At 38.2% G+C, this 21,445-nt stretch overlaps 2 protein-coding genes across 9 annotated transcripts in view; both read right to left on the bottom strand.

Moving 5' to 3' along the window:
- Positions 1-2,962: 2,962 nt before the first annotated feature.
- LOC131700591 (fumarylacetoacetase-like) lies at positions 2,963-13,444 on the bottom strand. The gene is made up of 14 exons (XM_058998914.1): positions 13,229-13,444; positions 12,461-12,571; positions 11,460-11,581; positions 11,223-11,272; positions 10,072-10,162; positions 9,604-9,701; positions 9,434-9,486; positions 9,153-9,252; positions 6,370-6,500; positions 5,502-5,577; positions 4,952-4,998; positions 4,512-4,613; positions 4,093-4,210; positions 2,963-3,533 (listed from the first exon to the last, which is right to left on the bottom strand). The coding sequence occupies exons 1-14, from the start codon at positions 13,307-13,309 to the stop codon at positions 3,460-3,462; spliced, it is 1,254 nt and encodes a 417-aa protein (XP_058854897.1). The 5' UTR covers positions 13,310-13,444; the 3' UTR covers positions 2,963-3,459.
- A 1,796-nt stretch (positions 13,445-15,240) lies between these two features.
- LOC131696767 (AN1-type zinc finger protein 6-like) overlaps positions 15,241-21,445 on the bottom strand; it is a 19,547-nt gene continuing 13,342 nt past the window's right edge. For 7 of the 8 annotated variants that reach the window (XM_058998907.1, XM_058998911.1, XM_058998910.1 and 4 more), the window contains exons 2-7: positions 20,258-20,424; positions 19,974-20,088; positions 18,973-19,076; positions 18,249-18,476; positions 17,238-17,354; positions 15,241-17,045 (exon numbers count right to left, since the gene is read on the bottom strand). In XM_058998907.1, coding sequence (XP_058854890.1) covers positions 16,897-17,045; positions 17,238-17,354; positions 18,249-18,476; positions 18,973-19,076; positions 19,974-20,088; positions 20,258-20,408 — 864 coding nt within the window. In that variant the 5' untranslated portion in view covers positions 20,409-20,424 and the 3' untranslated portion in view covers positions 15,241-16,896. The remainder of the gene's footprint in view (positions 17,046-17,237; positions 17,355-18,248; positions 18,477-18,972; positions 19,077-19,973; positions 20,089-20,257; positions 20,425-21,445) is intronic. The other variant, XM_058998912.1, reaches the window with a different exon arrangement.

Genomic DNA, 21,445 nt, shown 5'->3' with positions numbered 1-21,445 from the left:
TTCTTCATTCATAGTTACATTTAGTTTAATTTTACTTCTTCTGCTTGTTACTATTTCATTTCTAACTGCTTCAATATACATGTCTAACCATGTGTTTCTTCCCTCTGGAGGAGTCCAACGATGCTTTCTTTAGATTTGTATTCCATGTTCACGCACACATTCTGATTCTGTGTGTGTTTCATTATAAAAGTATTCTGCTAGCCTCATTCGTCTTTCCCATTCTTTGAATTATGTTATTAACTTATCCTTATTTATGTATCTTCTTGCCCCTTGCATAGTAATGCTTTCTGTGATACTGTTAATGGCAAGTGTTCATGCGTTGCCCAGCTGTATGTAAAAAGTCTACTGATTCCAGTTACCACTGTGGATATTTGTTAAAGTTCATCAGTGTTAAGTGATACTGGAGACCTTCCTTCATCTTGTAAATTAAGAATGTTAAAAATCTTCAATTAACCTGCTAGAAAGCTGGCGGCATGTCAGGTTTTTAATGAAGGAAATATTATTGACCTTCTTGGCAAGTTCTTGAGTGAGTTGTGTTTTAATGAATGTTTCTTTAAAGCAGTAAATTGTGCTGTGAAGTATCATAAAATTTGCAGCTTGCAGCTGGACTTTTCATTTTCTAAACATTCAGGATGATTTCTCTCCTTGTTTAAACCCCTTGTCGTGAAGAATGATTGCCATGGCTGGGCTGAATCAGCTATTTGAGGATTTGGTTCCATGAGAAATGTCGCTTTCTATCAAAACTGGCTGTCGCTACAAATAATTTCATTGCTGTTGCAGAGGTTCATAAGTATTCTTCTACAGGAGTCCTGTTGTCAGACCTTCTCTGCAGGGAAGACCTGTTTTGGGTGGGACCGATAGCTCAGTCTCCATGCTCATCCATTGCTGAAAGATGGCAATATTATTCCTGTGTTGTATGTGTGTGTGTTTGTAAACAATATATCAAGGTAACTTTTACTCTACAACCATGAATTACTGTCAGGTGACTCAATAATGTCTTCATTCTGAACTGCTTTAAAAAGAGCTCAGATACTCTGCTACTTCTATTCCCAGTCTGGAACTAAACACCTAATCTTCCAGTCTGATGGTCACTTATGCTAATCGCTTTGACATTTGATTGGTGATCCATTAAGGATTATACATTAAACACACATACTGTTCTCTTCTTGGCAATGCGGTGGTTATGTGTGCAATGCAATTCAAAAGCTCCCCTCTATTAGGAAGCCAAAAAAAGTCAAATACAAGCACTTCAGGTTTTAGTGTTTCATGTGAACATGTCCCCCTGGCAACACCACCAAGTACACAAACTTGTAGACAAGCTTTTTAAACCTGAGTTCTCATAAATAACCAGATGTTTTTTCATTTAATAATGACTTCCCTTTGGAGTGGTTTTTTCCATATGATGAACACCACAGATATTCAGTTTTAAAGAAACCATGAGGCTACAGTACATGAAGCTCACTCCTTATAAAACAAAACCAGTTCTGTTTGCCATGTTCAGAACCAGTGTCCTCAGACCTCATTATTGCTTTTTCAATGCTAGGCGAGTATGTCACCTCACCATGGCGACCATGCTTTATATTATAATGTGGTAAGCCTTTAGCTACTGAATGCGGATTCAATAAAGCACCCCCTTTCTAAAGGCTATTTCGGGAGTATTTGTTATTAGGTTTCCTTTTAAGATGAACATTTAAAAAGAACAAACTACATACCTATGACAGAGAAAAATTACAAGACTTAGTTTTGACCATTTCATCAATCATTATTGCATCTGATCTGACTAATATCCCATATGACAAAAGCAGTGCAGCTAACTCAATTATGGTCAGGTTCAATATAAATGTAAGGGAGCAAATTAGGTCTCATCCACAATTATCTAATATATATATATTTTCTTACTTTGTTAACTAAATAATAACTTTTAAAACAGCAGTTTGCATTAAGCTGCTGCTTCACCCTTATAACCTGCATATTTAATGTTGTAATGATTTAGTCTAATTTCCTAATTGCTTTAAGGGTTTAAATAAATGATTGCTCCAATGCACCACCTTCTTTTATTTTATTGCCTGAGCTGCACTGTGTGTTTTCTAAGATTGCTTCAATTGATGTATTCTGGCAGGGCTCCACATCATCAGATTCATGTCAGACCAAAATGGGACATTTAAGATGTCTCTACAGTCCTCGGATAACACACGGAAGATAAATGCAAGTCAGTGTAATGAATCCGTATCTCTTGTCAATCACTACACTCACTGCAGGAATCTGAATGAACACTGAAACTCACAGCTGCAGGTTATATATTGATTCATTACTTCATTGCAAAAGGCACGTCAGAGGAGATCCTTTGTGAAAGCGTTCCATTGTAAAAGCACAGCAAAGGGTAATAAAGCAAAGTGAAAGCATAGGTAAGCAGTGTAAAAGAACAGCAGGGTATGGATAAGCATAGTAATAAACATGGTAAACTATGGGAAAAGCAGATATACAATGCAGAAATACTGTGGTATAATGGATTACTCCCATCAACCCTCCCCTCTAGGTCAGTCTAAGCCCCACTGGACCATAGTAAAAGAAGTCCTGTTGGCAGTTTTGTGTAGCAAAGACGTGCTGCAGAATAATAATCACAATTTAACTTAGCTTTGCTATGTGTTGAGTCCCCACTTTGAAAAAGGCGGTGAAACAACTGTATGGCAAAGCTAGGAGTTTCAAATCGTTTTATAGCAGATCATTACAGTACTGTATAACAGTACAACTAAATAATAATAATAATAATAATAATAATAATAATAATAATAATAATCTATGTTAGGTTTTAGGCTTTGTGTCACCCACATCACAAAAGATGCTGTCAAAAGGATTGTGTGTTGATATTGTAATGCAGATCCAATTTCTAAATACGATTTGGTTATGTTATTTGCTTCAAATCCACACTCACACCAACAAAGCACTGAAGCCAAAACAGAAGGAATGAATATGATGTGTTTATTCATTATGCAAAATAAAAGGGTTACAGTAACTAACCTATGAAAACAGTCAAATCAAAAACTTCATCTGATAAACAGAGTGGAGCGAATTGACACAACTAGATATAATTCATTAACCCAATTATTTAAACGTGGAATGTAACTAGTGTGTCTGGGGCTTAGAACACAATGTGACATTTACTAAGCTGACATTATTTTGATTTTACAAATATACGATGTTAATACAGTACAGTAGATTAAAAAAAGGAATTAGAATGTGTAAACCCTGTAGAATCATACAGTTATTGTAAATAACTGGTAGATTTGCGTTACTGACACACTTCAATTCTCTTTTAATTAAAATGTTAAACTTAATATAGATAACACTGCTTCTGGTAACCAAAATGTGTTTAAAACATGGACAACTCCAGTACGGTATGTGTTAAGGCATGATTAGGTGTTGTTAAGGCATGATTATTTTGAAGGGATGTTGCTCTTCTTATTGCAACGCTGGAAGAACTTTTCCTCTGCATTGGCCGAATCCTACACGGTAACCTTTACCCTGGCAGTAACCTAGAATACAGAAAATACAGCACAGCCTGGGTTAACTGCACAGCACATCTGTCAACAACAGATGTGTGTTTCATAAAGAACGCTGCTTTAGAGATCGGCTTTATAATTACTGTCATTAATAATGTTTTTTATTTTGCTGTAAACATTCAAACTGTGACAAACTGGCAGCCGTTTCTCTGGAGAGATGAGCTTGATACCTGCTGCAGACACTGCAGAACTGCCCGTCTCGGTCAGCTCCAACCAGACAAAGATTTTTTCAAATAGTTTCCGATTACATCAGAAGACTAGCAGATTGAAACCTTGCCGTTGTATACAATACATTTATTCAGCACTGCATTTTGTTTTCTCCTGCCCTACAACATTAAAATGATCAGGAGAATTGGTTTGGATTTACCAAGGGTTATATTACTATTTCGAGCAATACAACTAGAAATCTATTTTAGCTTTTGGATAAAGGCAATTCCAATTCAATATTTACTCCGATCTTTGCAAAGCTTGAACAGTAGCGGTTCAAATGAATGATCACGTACATCTGGTATGAATGGTTTCTAAAGCATACCTGTCATGAAAACCTCATCCCCATCTTGCAGAAACTTGCGGGTCTGTCCGTCCCCAAGATCAATGGTTTTCGTTCCCTTCCATGACAGCTCTAACATTGAGCCAAAACTTTCTGCATCCTGAAAAAGACCCATTTCAATACTGTTTGCCAAATCTTGGCTAAACACTAAAACAAGTAAGAGGGTGTAAGGGTCTGTAAGATTATAGACTACCACTGAAGCTAGTATCTGACACTATCAATCTAACCAAAGTAGCAAGTGCCCAAATGCAGGGTGATTGTATGCCATCGTCTGGCCACCTTCAGATCACCTGAGGAATCAGAGCATGGTCTGAATGATCGTCAATAGGAGAGACAAAGAGTCTTCTGTATGAACCTCAACTACAATACTGCAAGACGAAATGCATGGCTAGGATACTCACAGGTCCACTGATTGTCCCAGAGGCCAGAAGATCACCGGGTCTGACATTACAGCCACTCACAGTGTGGTGTGCGAGCTGCTGTTTCATTGTCCAGTACATATACTGAGGAGAGAGCGAAACATGAGAACAGATGAATGATGAGGACTCTTCAGTCAATATAAACTGAATATAATCTCCAGAATCTCTGTGCTTCCCCGACTGCGCTCTGGATTCTGCTGATAAGCACTAAAACTAAGTGGGTTCAGAGAAATCAAATGATCAGAATCCAGTCCGGTTTATTATTAAGGGCCTTTCTTTGCCAATAAGCCATTAATATCAGAGTGGAGATCAACATCAATGTCCGATTAGGTTTTATTGTTGGCAAAAGAGAAAGACCTATCACTTTTCAAGTCATTCTTTTTTTTTTTTTTTGATAAAGCATAATGACAATGCACACTTACTTTGAAGTTTGACTTGCTTATTGTAGATGGTTCCTTCATCGTTTCTCCTATCAAACGCAATTAAAACAAGTGTTTACAATTCATTAAAAAAATGAAAAGCCAATGGATCGTAATGGCTTTAACTGGTATCAGTAACCCAATACAGCATATTCTGACTGCAAACGCTGAATTTAATTTCAAACGTATGTCAAAGGTGCCTTTAAGGGTCTGGTATGTCAGCTTCAATTTTACTGAAATTTCCTCCATGATGTTTGCGGTTATTGCCATTCCTCAGGTATTAACAAGACATTGACAATTCAGTGGTTCTGTGCTATATAAAAGGAAGATGCCAGTTGCATCGTTATATAGATTGGTTTTTACCTAGATGTTTATTTACAAAATGCAGCTTTGAAAATGTGTGCTGTCAGACTGTTTCATACTTCAAATCTGGAAGACAATAGTGGACAATAGCAGCTTTTCAACAGCCTCTCTCACACTTAGCAAGCTTCCTCCTCCTACTTCATTAAGCATGCACGTCTCCGAGTTTATTGAGCAATTCAAATCCCAGTACCTTTCACAGAGACAAAGAGATTAATGTCAAAGGTGTAGGGATCATCATGGCAGAGATAGGGCAGAGGCTTGGGGTCCTACAAAAGCAAAGAGAGCAGCATAAAAGGCAGACGGAGGTAATGAGGATGGCACCTGTCCAGCAGTGTCCCGCACAACCTATTAATTCATTGGGCTTTGGAGATAGTGCAAGTCTGATAATGCACCTGAGTGGAACAGCTAATTATTTTCACAATTAAATTCAGAAAGCAATCAACTTTTTTGTTTTTAATGAAGCTACATATATTTTTCTTGAAAGACATTTTAGTTATTAAGAGTGACTGTCCACAATTACATGGTGATGCTGTAATTATGTGAATGTTCATTGGATTGGCCTTTTTTATATATATAAATTTAGTAGTCACCAATTGATTTTGACTCCATTTTTCTCCCAATTTGAAATACCCAATTGTATTATTTTAGGCTCAGCTAACCGCTACCACCCCAGCGCTGACTCGGGAGCGGCGAAGACGAACACACGCTGTCCTCCGAAACGTGTGCCGTCAGCCGACCGCTTCTTTACACTCGCCCGCCATGCATCCACCTCAGAGCCTGTAAATGTATTTTAAAATTCTTCACTTAAAGACAAAAACTACTGAGTGAGAGCTATGGGAGTTAAGAGAATACATGGAATCATTTAAAATATGCTTTAAGAATCGGAGTGGTTTAAATACAACAGATTCTTAGTAAAATCTACCAATACCTTAAAGGTCAACTGTAGATCTCAACTGAATGCATCTCATTTGAAATGTACAGTAAACAACCATGCATTTACTTGTTATGCTACCTGTTGAAGCAGATATACTTTTAAAGCAATGTTCTTCGAGGTTCACCTGGACTGAATTGGGTTGAGCAAAAGGCATGAGGGCCTCCATTGGCACGACCCACGGGGAAATGGTGGTTCCAAAGCTCTTTCCCAGGAAAGGTCCAAGTGGAACATATTCCCATTTCTGGATATCCCGAGCTGAAACACAACAAATGTAGCAGTTCAGGTTCTCTCAGAGGCTGCCGAGCTTCGTACTGTTGTCAATACAACACACTGCAACAATGCATTTCAGCACTGTCCTTGACAGAATCCCAAATCAGCCCAAACGTACCACACAGTAAAATACACAATTACAAGTGAGCTGTACAGCGGTAACCAAAACCAGCTATTCACCTGTCGCCCAAGTTCAGAATGGTCTTACCCAACGATAAAATGTATGCTATGGTGGCACTATCCCCATCATCACTGTTTCTGTCACTTTTTAAAGGCTGCTATAATACAGCAGCACCATAATTCTAACTGAATCCTAGTCCAAAGTGCAGTGCTAAAACCAGGACATAACTTACATTTAAAATAAACCTGCCCCAATGCCCTTTACAGTATTCCAAAAAAAAGTGCTTCTTGTTTAAATTTTATCCAGACTGTAAAATGTATTCAGATTTCTTATTTTGCTCGTACCACTGACAGCGTTTGCTAAGCATTATTGGTTTTGATCTCAAACAATCTAATTACTAGGACTGTCATTTTCACACAGGCAGCTGTTTTTACTGAAGCTGTGCAGAACCGGCTCATTACCTAAATATTTCAGTTTATATCCGTAAAATGTAAATTGTTTTTTTTAAATTGAAAAAGTAACGTATCTCATGAGCCGTCAAGTCATCTTACAGTTTTCATATATTGAATCTGAAATGGCAAATCAGATGTCCTGGGAAAAAAAACACACACAACCACACACGCCCGCGAGTGTTTTTGGGGGTATTTATACTTTTTATACAGCCTGCTCTATTCATTTTAAATCCTGCCATTAACGATTGTGAACAATCAGCTGACGTCAGAGCATAACTCCAAACCATGTGCAGTGTTCCTGTGCTCTGACATAATGCACAGTGGCAGGACTAATGAAGTGCAGCCGATTCAAAGCTGGTCACGAAAAACAAAGCTGTGCCATTTTTGCGCTATCGCACTGCGACAATCTCACCACAGGTAAACACAGGCCGTGGCTACGACCGTGCCACCTGACTTACAAATGAGAGCCCAGGAGGTCTGATTTACACACCAAGGTTCTCACTGATGTTTAACAAGGAGACTTCTTGAATGTCATGCATTGATGGATATGAAGGTGCTCTCAACTTCAGACTACATCATGAAATAAACAATTCTGTTGCATTCTTTTAAAAATATGACTATTTGACTAATAAATTTAGTAGAAAAACATACCGTATTAACAGATCCAAATAAGCACTAATCTTGTATTACCTCATGTAATGTGCAAGAAAAGAGCTCTTTGAAATCAACCAATAAGATTTCTATGTGATCCAAGTTAGTCATTTAGTTGGAAAATTCATTCAAGGATGTTGGGCTAAAAAGAACCACCTTGATTTATTTTGAGTTTATTTCTTGGTTGTCAAAAGCTCCATTCTACTGTCAGCGCAGACATTTGCTTTAAATAGAGAAACGCACATTGACATTTTGCCTTTGTACCAAGAAGCATTTAGAAAATAAATAAAATAAAATAAATAATGATTGGGTTACTTTAGAACTTCGCCAACATTAAAGTTCATGACGAACAACAGCAGCAGGTATTTTCAACTGGGGTGTACGAAAGGAAAAGCTACAGCAATGCAGGCGAATGAACATAAATTACAGTGCGCCGTGACAAAGTGCTGCTGTTACAAAGCCTCCCTTGAAATAAAACCAATAGTGTAAAGAGAAAGAAAAGAAATACAGCAGCACTGAGTTACTCTTAACAAGTGAGGAGTGAAACACCCACCTAGAGGCTCAGGTGCAGACTGACACGGACGATGCTTTATAGAATACGACCATGGGCTTCATGAACATCCACATTAACAGGTAGCTTTGAAAGCCATCAGGGGTGAGGATTGTCGAATATAAATACCACAAGCTACTTGGAGATGCCTGATCAGCTGTCAATAATACAGCACAAATATACAAGTACTGTATGCTGGAGAGATGACTGACTGGTAATGCAGTGTACCATGAGTCAAGGGTAGCAGCCAAATGTCATGTGTCCCGACACTAAACAAATAAAATGCCACACTTGCTGGGTCAGCTTTACATTAACACTCATTATCTGTATGACCTTTGAAAGCCGTTAATTCTCATGCCAATTGGTGCCAGCTACAGCAGTTTTCCAGGGTTGGCATCTGGCCACTAGGAAGAGCATCCAGCGGTCCTCAGAGTAAGATTCACTTAGCTCAGAATATCAGCTTATGAAAATCACTTTTAAAATGCTTGAAATGGCAAATCTCCAACGACTGGATTCTTAAAGCAATTTACTCCACATTGATTTTTTTTTCATGTATTTTCCAAAAGGAATACAAATACATCTTGCAACCTCTAACTCTAAATGTCGAGTGTCGTTTCTTCCTGGTTTGGTGACTGTATTGGATGAGATTTTCCTTTCTCCAAAAAAAATGTGCTAATGACAAAGTAAATAGCTTTGAGAATATATAGTAGCTTGTAGTGTATATAGCAGAACATTGACCATATAGAAGGACATTGATAGAAGGAAATGTACACTTACTGTAGAAGCATTCAAAACAAAAATGAAAATAAAAGTTATGAAAAATTCATGTTCTTTATTAGTGACGTCAACAAAAATGTCCTCACCACTCCAGTCGTTCATTAGGACCATTCCAAAGATGTGTTCGTGAGCTTTGTGGATTGGGATTGGCTCTCCTAGTTTGTTGCCTGGACCTACAAAAAATGCCTAGGACAGAAGGCAACGTTAATCTGTCAATATCATTTCAACTTCCGGGGTGGAGTTAAGTCACAAACTCTGCCAGCGGCCCGAAGAAGCCAAGTTCACTAAAGAGCCAGCAGTTACCTTTTCACTCCCTGAATGTTTATTTTTATTATTATTCATTTTTCTAGTGGAAATATTAAGTTACCATTTCTAGTTCAATATCCAGCAGTTTGCAGCTACCATAAACAGGAGGCTTGGCTGTGAATGAAAAACAAAATGGAACATATTCAGTGCAAACGTGACGAAAGAATGCTCAAGTAGAACACAGGCAGACTTGAAAACGTGTTTATTTCATTTGAAATGCGAGATTCTTACTTTCATCTGGCCTGATCTGACCCATAGGCCTCCTGAGGGGAGTGCCTGACACAACCACTGAGGAGGCCCTTCCATGGTAACCAACCGGCAGATGCAACCTGCAACAAAACAACATTATTTATAAACTGATACAAATACTCTCACTGTTATACTCTGTAAAAGAGCTCACAGAAATAGATTCTCAAAAACCTTCCTGAATGTCATGTTTTAAATGACCTTTGAAATATTTTCTTCCCATTTCGTCTTTCAGAAACACTAAAAGTTCACTTCCGGTGTTACAGGCAAAAGAACCCGGTTCAAGTCAACACTTGTGTTCTATTCTGCCCAGAGTTAACTCAGGTAGGTCAGAGTCAGGAGGGGTCCTATAGCCTGTAACACAAGAAGCCTGGTTTTACTTTTGAGCAACACTATCCCTCTCAAAATGAAAAACTAAACCATCAATTAACAATTAGCTCCACTGCTCCTTACCAGTTTGGCATCAGTGCATTTTCTTTTCCTCTGAACATGATTCCAACATTAGTAGCATGGTCCCGGGAAGAATAGAAATCAGTGTAATCACCTAACAGGAGAGAGAAACATGTATTAAACTTGCCCTGATTTTCTAGATTACAAAGAACTAAAAATACTGTATTTGTGCATGTATGTATGTATGTATGTATGTATGTATGTATGTATGGTGATCTAAATTACTGACTGATCACTTGTCATTCCCTAAACATTTAACAAATATCTAGTCTATTTACATTGCATACAGAAACTGGTTTGGTTATGTTCTGACAATGCTGTTGGGTAATATAAATACAGTAGATTCTGTATCACACCCAGTGAAATACAGTACAAGAATACAAGCTTTAGTCTGGTAGTGCATGCTGCCCTCATGTTTTCTTATCATAAGAATATGGAACCTGCTCAGAATCTGTGCAATGACAGCACTATCCAAATCCCACTGGGAGCATGTTAGAGAATTCTGCACCATAGATACTGATGGAAAAGAGTCTGAATAAAGGGGTTCTACTCTACACGTGCTGGTGAATGTGTGTTTAATAGGGCACTGTCTGTATTTGAGCAGGCTCTATGCAGAAGACACTGTGCGGACATGTTCACGACTCACATCTGGCTTGACTAGACCGGGCAGCAGCTTGCTCTGGGTTCAAGGGCCACTCCTCCTCCTATGTGGTGCATTCATTAAAATAGCATTGAGCCTATTAGCTGTCAGTAAGGTTTATCTAATTTGCAACGCTGCTGTAAAACATCCCGCATCAGAGCCTTGTATTTTCTACTGAATTCTAAAACTGTCGAAAGGATCCACTGGGTTGAATTTTGTCACGTTCAGAATGATGTACAACACACTCTTCTGATGCTCGTCTCTGTATGATCTCTACGAGTGGACAGTATCAGATACGCAGACACATCACACTACATTCAAGCACAATTCTGCTCTCAGAGACTGAAGGTCGATTGTGCACACAGACTCATCTTCTTCACCTCAAGTGTGGGTAGTCCTTTCAGTTGAGAGTCGAGGATCAGTACAGAGAGTTCTGCAGCAGATATCCCAGCTAAAGAGCATGGCAGCCATCACTCTCTGCTGTCAATCCAGGAAGCATTAAAGAGGCACTTACCAATTTCAGCTGGGAGATGCATCTCAGCTAAACTCTGATGTACAAATGCCCTGAAACAGAAAACAGGCCAGATGCAAGCTGTCAAATGCAAACCTAATGTGAGCGAGGTCCTGCTTTTCCTGCAACACCTGGATGCACAAGTCAACATTATTACACCAGGCAGGTACTATAACAGGAAGTGCCTGCCAGCATGTTTAGATCTGTGTGCAATAGTAACAAGCCAGGAGGAAGGCACACCTGCTTCTCAGACCCACATCCTCTTGAAGAGTCGTCTCGTTTGCGGAGAGCAGTTTTTGAAGAACTGTTCTAGCCTCTTTCCAGGCTTCGTGACCCAGGCCCATGAAAGCATTAAGGGTTGGCTAAGAAACAAACAAAATATAAATGTAGGCACCCCACTGTATATATTAGGTTTACACTTGACTTACAGTTCCTTGCATTTTATGAGCATAGCCACAGGATGGAGTTGCTGCTTGCAAAATATTTTTTGTAGTACACCATTATTAACTGAAATTATAATCTGTATAGAAACACTGCTGCAAATAATAACATATATCTGCTAGATAATAGGGATGTGCAAAAAAAAAAAAAAAAAAAATCACATTTAGAATGCCTAACACGTACTAATAGGTGTTATTGCCATCTAATGGCCAAATATTGTAATTACACTTTCATGAAGTGATATCTTAGAAGGTTTTTCTTTCAGTCTGTTCCTTTATGCATTCGGACCCCCCAGGAGCCGTGCGACCAAACTTTGCATGGCCTCCTCTTTCATCCAGGGGTTATGTCTGGATCCAAAATTTTGACCCCCGGGGGTACTTACTTTAGTGACCCCACTGCTGGATCACAGTAGCCATGTATCTCAAATTAAAGAAACGCACAAAACCAAAAAAATAAGAACAACATTTTAAAAAAAAAAATTTAAAAATGACAAAAAATTAAAAATAAAGTTTAAAAAAAGGGGGTCCGAGCGCATTGTGCGACACCCAAGATCGGTAACTTACAGAAACCATAAGCTACCGTTCCCCAATTTGTCCTGCATGAAATATTGAAATATCAAATTTCCCCGGACAACGAACGGTACTTCAGCTAGTTTTTAATAAAACAAAAGCCATCCAGTGGCTAAGTTGCAGTTTATTTTCCTCTAACTTATGTCTGTCTGCCATTTAATACTTGCCCTAGATTTACATATAAAAGAACAGACAGGATTTAGTTTCATACTATTACAAGATTTTAATTACCTGGTCAAAGACATCTTGGTGCTTGGAAAGCACTGGTCCACTGAAAAGAGGTTTGATTACACCGAGGTCCAATATCTGATCTCCTATGGCAACACCTATTCTGCGCCTTGGCTGAAACAAAGCATTCAAACACAGGCATGGGAAAAGTGGAGGCTTTTGAGAAAGAGAAAGCATTCATATTCATGACCTGATTTTTTTTTATTTTTTTTTATTTAAAAAGTCAAGGATTACTAAGAAAAAATGGCACTGGAAAAATATTTGATTAATCTCACGAAGGAGAATGTGACCTAGCAATAATGTATCTACAGAATAATCGCATTTTTAAAAAGTGAAATGTTTTTAGGTACCTAATCAATAACTAATTGATCTACTTATGGATTATATTGTAGTTGTTTGTAAATGCTCCTGGAGGAGGAAATCGTAGAGGCAAACACAGGACTCCATTGTAAAAGTTTCAAAGGACACTACATATGTGATTGCGCCATGACCTACTTTAGTTAAAAAAAAAAAACCCCCCACACACACAACACGTGGACCATACACTTTTGAAAATCATAAAATACACATCATGCACTTCGCCGACCAGCGGTGCTCAATACTACTTTTCAGACACTGACGGTAAACTTCACAACAACCAGATAGATACCGATTCGTTTGGAAAAATATTCCAACAATCCCCAAACACATGTTTTAACTATCCCAATACAGCTGCAACTGTTTCACGGTTTGCAGGGAATGCGTAGAACATATCAAAAAGTCGATACTTACATTGTCCGGGGTAGAAAATATACCGTAAGGAAGATTGTGAATTGGGAAATTGGAATTTTCTTCGACTTTAATGAAAGACATGTTGTAACAGCAGTATCTTACAGGGAGAATTTTCAACAAAAGCAGCCCTAACACCAACCATTACCGTACGTTCGTAACTGCAACCATCCGACTGTCAAGGGCTCTAACTACAAGCAAGGTACCCAATGAGAAGTGAGGCCTGCATCCCACCCCTCTCTCAGATCTCTTTGCAAAACAGAACTTGGTTACTAATTAGTGCCAGCTTTCTGCATGACTCAGCAACCTGGTACTGCACATTTTTTAAATAAATTGTGCATATTATATATTTTCAAACTTTTTGTATTTAAAACAGCAAACCTATTGAAAACTAAACATTGACTTGATTGAATGTGAAACACCTCAATTTTTTTTTTTTTAAACGTAAATGTTGTCAATGCACTTTTGTTTATCGTGGAATTAATTGGGCGAGATTTACACCAACATGCATTAAAACTATTGCCCTTTTTAGTTTACAAAAATAAAACAAAACTGTTAATGTTACAAAACCTGGTCAATCTGAGGAACCATGCCAGCTTTGTTGGCTAGAATCTTGTAGTTGTAATTAAGGTTTTTACACCAAAATTCAATTACCACCACTTTTTTTCATTCACTCACTTTCTGGAGCCCTGTACTGTATTACAGTTTGTTGTATACTGGTCTAATCACTAGAATGTAGGAAGGAAATAAACCAGAACTGCTTGGTTTGCTTTAACATCCCAATAACCTTTGGATGAATTAAATGTTATTGCATAATTTGTAGAAGTGACGCAAGATAAGGAAATGATGCAGCAAGTCCTAGCTAGAGTGCAACACCTAAAATGTAAAAATGATATGCAAAGCTAATACAGAGAACGTAATAAGAATGCTAGTTTCTCAGAACTCCAGGAAGTAGGAAAACTCCCTTTCTGTAATTGATTAGCTTAAACCTGGGGTAAGAGGTCCTGCATTCCTCCTGGCACAGCTGCTGTAGCTCAGTATCTGTGGTTGGGTGTGTTGTTATCCTTCTCCCAAGCATATCACAGAGGCACGCGATAGGATTGTGGTCTGGTAACAGCCTATATTTGGGCAACCCCTTTCAAAAATGATTTTGAATAGTAACCGAGATCTGAGGAAATGGCAAATTACATGCAAGAAAGATTAAACCTACAATGGCTGGTTCATCATCTTCTTTGTTCCCATTAAACTTTACAGCCAAAAGCATCATCATCCAGTAAAAGGCAGAGTCCCTTACATCGAACTTAAAACTACATGCATGGTCTCGAGCTCCCTGCTCGTCTCCCACCCCCTCACATGTACGTCCAATACATCTAAACAGTTAAGAAAACAACCGTCTCAACTGTCAAACATCTTTAGGCTGCTGTCCAACCTGGCTAAGGCAGCAATCCCATTTGTATAGCTTTGGGCCTTATTAAAACCAGTTTCACATTCTAACATTTTAAATTCCTTTTGCATTCTTAGTTTGTTGTAATGCTCCTTGCCTGGGCTGCATTTCATGCACACACACACACACACACACACACACACACACATTCACAAAATGGATCAAACATGTATTATTTTCATATCAAAAGGCTGGAAAAATCCTCTATATACTCCATCAAAGAGGAGCACTGAAGCACTTCTGGAAGTTACACAGGATCCAATTGACAGGTCTTCACTCCCTGGAAGGGGTTCAAATGAAAATAAAACTGTTGACATCGTTACTCAATAACTGAGCAAAAATCTGTGACATTTGTCCAAGTATAAATACAAAAAAAAAAAATAATATCCAAAATGTAAAGCTGGCTAGAATAAAAATTTAACATTTGTTATATTTCATAGTTTATTTACTTATAGTAGTGCACTAAAGTGCACTACTCCTCTCCCTATATCTAATCATTCAAATACAAGACAAAGTAGTTCTAAATGATGAACAAACCCAACCCAATGTCTAAAATTACAGTTAGTCAATGAATAATTTTGCATTTTAATCCTTGTTTACATACATGGTTATTACTCAATCTCATTTTACAGTAATTACATTTTCTTCATTAACTCATGCCAGTTAATCAAAACACCAACCATTGTGTAATCCTGTCCATGTGCTTTCAAGATCACACATTATTCATCATACCATAAGTGGTCAAACCTAGGCCTAAATCAAAGCAAGGTTTATGGCACTGCCATAGCTGTACTTTTGAATGAATATGGCACAGCCATAACTGATTTCATACAGGCCCCTAATTTAAACATGTTTGCTCCAAACTTGATCATTTATGAAAGGTTCCTTGTTTAAATTCTCTCCAGCAAATTGTAGTACCTGATTTCTTAAGAAATTTCAGATATAACTTTAAAAATCTACTGTATATAAATTTAGATAATACAAAATACAGTATTTGCCATCACACCCACACACCCTTTTCATGCATACAATTATATTGCTATCAAAGCTTTTAGGCATATATACATAAAAAAAATAAAAGTAGAATAGTCTTATCTCCAACCCCAACCCATTTCCACTAAGCACAGAAATGAGTGAACAGCGCAAAAAACATGCATTATCTTTGCAGACAAAAGTGGAGGTGTTGAAAGCGGTGAATAATGCACACCATACAATATACATTTTTTTTTTGCTGGCCCCTTAATTCATATTAATGAGAGTTGACTATTCCAGTAGAATTAAGAATGTCATTATTAAAAGAAAACATTAAAATAAAGTGCAAAATCAAAAGCTTCCCACAACCCCCCCCGTCCCAAGTATGGACTTTAGTTTTGCACAAAGAAATTAAATTAATAAAAAAAAAAAGTATAAAAACAATTTGTTTTTAACTTTATTTAATCAAAGTTAAGACAGTGAATAAACTAACATAAATACAGCACAATTTCAGGTCATACTTCATTTGTGCACGCTGAGTTATATGAACTATATTTCCCAGGATGATATCGCAGCCAGCAATGAAGGGCATACAGGCTCTCCCCACCCCATCCCATTCAAAATGAAACACACACAAACCTTTACAGCATACTCTCCTAAAATTACTCAGACACAAGTTATGGGAGCAAATAAGCGAATATGCCAATATTTTTTTGTTGAAACCCCATTTTGTTAATGAACAAAAGCAACCATAAATGATTAGAATACATTCAATTATTGATACCTAAGTGTGCCTTAAAGGCACAATTCGAAAGAGAAATCGTGCTGCAGAGAAGGATAAGCTATATACAAAGGAAATAAACTTTCAAGGTTACAACATGCTTGTTTATAATTACTGGAAAAGCACAGCCCTCCAGCATTTTTACCTAATTGTGTTATGTAAACTCTGCACTTAACTAAAATTAAGATGGCATAAAATGGCATTACTCCTAAAGTTTGCTTAGATTTATCCAACCACAACATCCAAAAGGAAATTAAATAAAATATAATAAAAAAATGCAAAGAATATTTTAAAAGTAAAATTTTCAAAATGCGATTCCTGGTGGCATGCATGATTTAAGGGTCTATGTAGGATACATTGCTCAGAATTCCCATTAAATGACTAAAAAAACCAAAAAAAAAACCAACACACACAACAATAAACTTAAGTCAATCTAAGTTGCAGATTGTTACAAAATCCCAATTGAGCCACTGTTCAAATTTTCTGGATCTTTTCTCCAACAACTACTGGGTTTTCTTTTCTGATTTTCTCAGCTGCATCAGCCTTGTAATCGAAAGTACAATTGTGAAGGTCGGAGTAACGATGGACGCCACAAAACAAATTCCCACATCTGCAATCAAAGCCTGTGAAGAAAACAAGAACATATAAAATTAGACAAACGCATATGAAATGAACTGATATAATGAAGTAGGTAACGACGAGGGTCAATATTTTTCCTTGGGGGAGGGTTCACTTACACAAACTTTAAAGCCAAATTCAACACATTGTGACCCAGCTAGCAGCTAGATGGCACTAGGTGAAGCTCTTGCACATACCAGTAAGTCCCACTTTCTTCCGGCACAAAAAGCAGCGATTCTTTTTCTGTTTGGCCTTTTCAGGCGACTTGTCCTGCCCTTCTGAAGAAGCCTGGTCAGACTCGTCTGAGGCTGAAGCTAAGGGACCAACCAAAACCTCCATTAGTAATACATTCAACTTTGTATATGCAAATGGGAAAAAAAATACATATTACACATAATTAGGATTGTTAAATCCAAAACTGTTGAGGTACAATAGAAACAGAAGATTTTGTTTCTGGCTTAAAAAGAACCATGACTGAGGTTAGGGGGGGATGTCTACGATGACTGCCATGACCGAGGTTAGGGGGATGACTGCCATGATCGAGGTTGGGCGGGGGGGATGTCTACCATGACTGAGGTTAGGGGGGGATGTCTACGATGACTGCCATGACCGAGGTTAGGGGGATGACTGCCATGACCGAGGTTAGGGGGATGACTCACTACTGCAACAGTTTTCATTCAAGGGGTTTATACCACTTTGTTTTCATTTACCCATATAAAATAAGAAAGCACCGTAATAAAGTGAAAACGCATGGCCGTGTGAACTCTAAAGGATGACAGTTCAGAAAAATCTCCAATACCTGCTGTATTCAACAAATAACCATTTTCCTTCCAGGGAAACATACACCATAAACATGTTACTGAGCGCTTTGAAGGTATGAAAGGTTAAAACACTAACCTTTTGTCACCTTATTTTTCCTCAGTTGTCTTATTTTCCTCCTAAACAAAGCAAAAGCTTTTTCAATTTTTTTTTAAAAATGTATTTATTTATTTATTTTTTACTTTCAAGAAGCCTCTGTCTCAGATACAGACCGATCTAATAGATCAGGCAGTACAGTTTAGAGCTGGAAGGGGAAATACAGGCATACCTGTGGAATACATTTCTGACTCTACTGTTTTAGGACAACGCTGTCAATTTAAGGTGTTTTCTTTTTTTACATTTAAAAAAAAAAAAAATAATAATAATAATAATGTTTGGATATCACTTACCACGAATTCCATCTAATACCCGATCAGTATCAAACTTTCTTTTGGCTCTTCTTGTATTGTCCGCCACATGAATGAGATTGGCAAACTTATTTGCTGCACTACCACTAGAACCTAGCTCTGCCTCAGAGGTGTCTAAATCACACAGATCCATGGAGCACTCTTCCTTTCCACTGTCACCTTTCCTGCTCTCTGCACTGTCCTGTGAAGCTCTTCCTACTGGCTCATTGCCTGGTGCAGTCAAGAAACAATTTTACAGCAGGATTTCCCCCACAAACAGCCAATAGCTAGTAAAAACAACATTCAATGTGCTATCTGGTTCCTGGACAATGTGGGTTTATTCCCCCCAAAGGGGAGCCCAATCTGCTTTCTAGGGTGGTGCAAGGGTGCCATATTATTAAGGACAGACCGGTACTGTATCCGGTGCTGAGGAACTCTGTCTAGTAGACAAAGGTTCAACGAAAGCCTTAATCCATGCAAGTTTCAAAAAAGTGAAAGGAAACATGTTGCGTAGGGTTTTTAAAGCTAAATGATTAAGTATGGACACTTTAAATAAGCATTCTCTCTTGGTAAACACTCCATTTAACTTCGTTTTGAGGACCTACCTATTTTGTCACATGTTTATTTATAAGACGAAGGTGTGTGGAATCTGTAGTAAAAGTAAGTTACCACAAGAGGGCAACATCCAGCAATGCCCAGGGTTACAAAAACAGTTTAAACAGTGTACCTTGCAATTCTTCTGTTTTAGGCTCTACTTTGCACCCCGTTGCATCATCCTCTTCAGAATTTGTTTTGGATGTTTGTGACAACAGAGACTGGCTGTAGACAACACTGCAGGTAAACAGCAAGTATGAAGATTTATGAAATATATATATGTCAAAAAAGGAGATCCAAAACCAAGACATTTATTCTTAAAACAAAAAAACTTGGCAATAAATGTGTTGTCTAATTTTTTTTTGTTGTTACTGTGATCAAGTACTAAAATATTCAAGTAGTAAATGGTTTGCAAGTACTAAATATATACTTGATTTAGCAATGTAAATCAAGTTCCCTTATCCACAGAGATGACACTAAGATTACAAAAACCTTGAATCTACAGAAGGAATAACTTGGGTGTAAAGCTGGTGTTGCATCAAGGTGGACATGCTCGCCACATGTTTGTTTTCAACAGCTCACAAATTAAGAAATATCTGGCAGTCTAAAAAGTTGAAAACATGGCTCAATGAAAACCAAACCCCTGTGTCACAGATTCCTGGATTTGAACATGTGGAGGGGAACTGTAATGGAAATCGAATCATAAACATGTCTCCAGATACACTGCACTGAACAGCTGACTGGGGGGGCAGGTTGAACCACAATGCAGGAATTAACAAAGAGAGAGATTATATTTGGGAAAAAAAGAAAATGGGAGAACAAAATAATAAATAAAAAAGGACAGACAATGAATTGCTTCTGTTTCACCCAGGATGGTCTGGGAAGTTTCCAAGCTCAAATAAATATGTACAATGCACTAAACAGAATAATCCAAGCCAGAGGCTACAGTCAGTTAAAAAGAACTGAATCCCATTTACACAGAAGACAGATAATTGCTAATACATACTGTAGATATATCAAAACAGAGACTTAAATACTTCTTTCAAATCAGAAACTGATGATTTTTAACATGTAGGATACAAAACAAACCTGTTCATATATTCATATGATTTGTTCACAAATAGCATAACATACCTGCTTTGTTTGGACGGTGCCGCTGCCTGGACTAACGCTGGTGGTGCATCTACAGTACTGGCTTCCGAGCACTGTGTTGGTAAAGATTCTCCTATACTACTGACACCAGTGGACACTGTAGTAAAACAATCATGAATCCTTAATACCTGCCGCCATTACACAATACTTGTCAACACATAACAAGTTTGATGAGTAATTACCAGAGAAATAAAGTAACAAATACTGTCCACTAGTATTCAGATAGTCAGTGCTAAACTGTTCTGGACCGCTCGCCTTGTACTTACCAGGGGGACTAACTCTTCCATTGCTGTTTTGTCTCTGCAGAAAGTCCTTATAACAAACCGAGCACATGCCATTCGTGCGCGGGTTCCCATAAAATCCACAGCCGGTGGTACAGAGCATAGGCCCTTGGCTTTGGTTAGTTTCTTGAGCCATATCCCACCTACAGATCCTGTCAACACAAACAATGCAAAGAAAGAGTTTAGGCAAGACAAATTGACTTTCCAAACAATTACAGTGTTTCTACCCTGAGCACTTTGCTCTCTCCAAAATAAAACATTGCTGCCCAGGAGCTGGCTGCTAGAGCTGCTGGTTTTAAGATAGGATGGCATGCCAAGACTACTGTTGCACAGACGAGATTTTATCTTGATCCTAGTTTGTCGGGCTAGATGACTTCCAGGTGGTTGTGTCATGAATATGCTCAGCAGCTGGTAAACAAAGAATATGCTTAAGAAACTTTAACCGTACGATTCCTCCTGATAACAAGGATTCTTGATGTCTGCAACGCAAGGAGCCACACTGATGCAGTACTTACAGTAAAACTGGTCTAACACACAGGACAGCACAGTACCTTACAGTAACACTTCCAGGGGATACAGCCTGTCAGCACTACAACAAGACAAGAATCTCACCACAGGGACATTAACAGTGCCAGAAACCTTACTAGGAATCTGCTTGTTTGGGGTTTGGATCCTTTTATTTACAACTATATTTAGGCAACATTCCAATATTTTGAATTACCATATACAGTAATTTGAAATAGACTCCCTCAAGACTACATGTCACTTTCTATTTGTTAACAATGTGTGCCAGACAGCAGACGATGTTGAAACGAAAATGTTTTATTAGTTTCTAAATGTAAACTTACAGTACAGAGTGCACAATGAGAACCCCCTCAATTGTCATTTCCCTTCTCCTTCCCCTCCCCCTCTCACAGACAGGGCAATGTGATATGTTAGAGATTTAGTACCATTACTATACAGCTGTACACTTCAATCAACTGAAAAAACTCGACAGAAGAGGAGAACTGTTCGCAACACTCAGCTGTGACATAACAGAGTGGGAAGCATGAACCTGGTGTGCATCTGTTTCGGTGCTTTTTATCCTGCAGTACTCTGAAGGGAATGGTGTGTTAGCAAAGGGGAAGTACAGTAAGTAATCTTCTGCATACACAGACAGAGCAACTCGCTTCT

The sequence above is a fragment of the Acipenser ruthenus genome, chromosome 24 (assembly GCF_902713425.1).
Source record: "Acipenser ruthenus chromosome 24, fAciRut3.2 maternal haplotype, whole genome shotgun sequence".
Classification (NCBI taxonomy): Eukaryota; Metazoa; Chordata; class Actinopteri; order Acipenseriformes; family Acipenseridae; genus Acipenser; species Acipenser ruthenus.
This window is presented reverse-complemented; position numbering and strand designations above follow the sequence as displayed.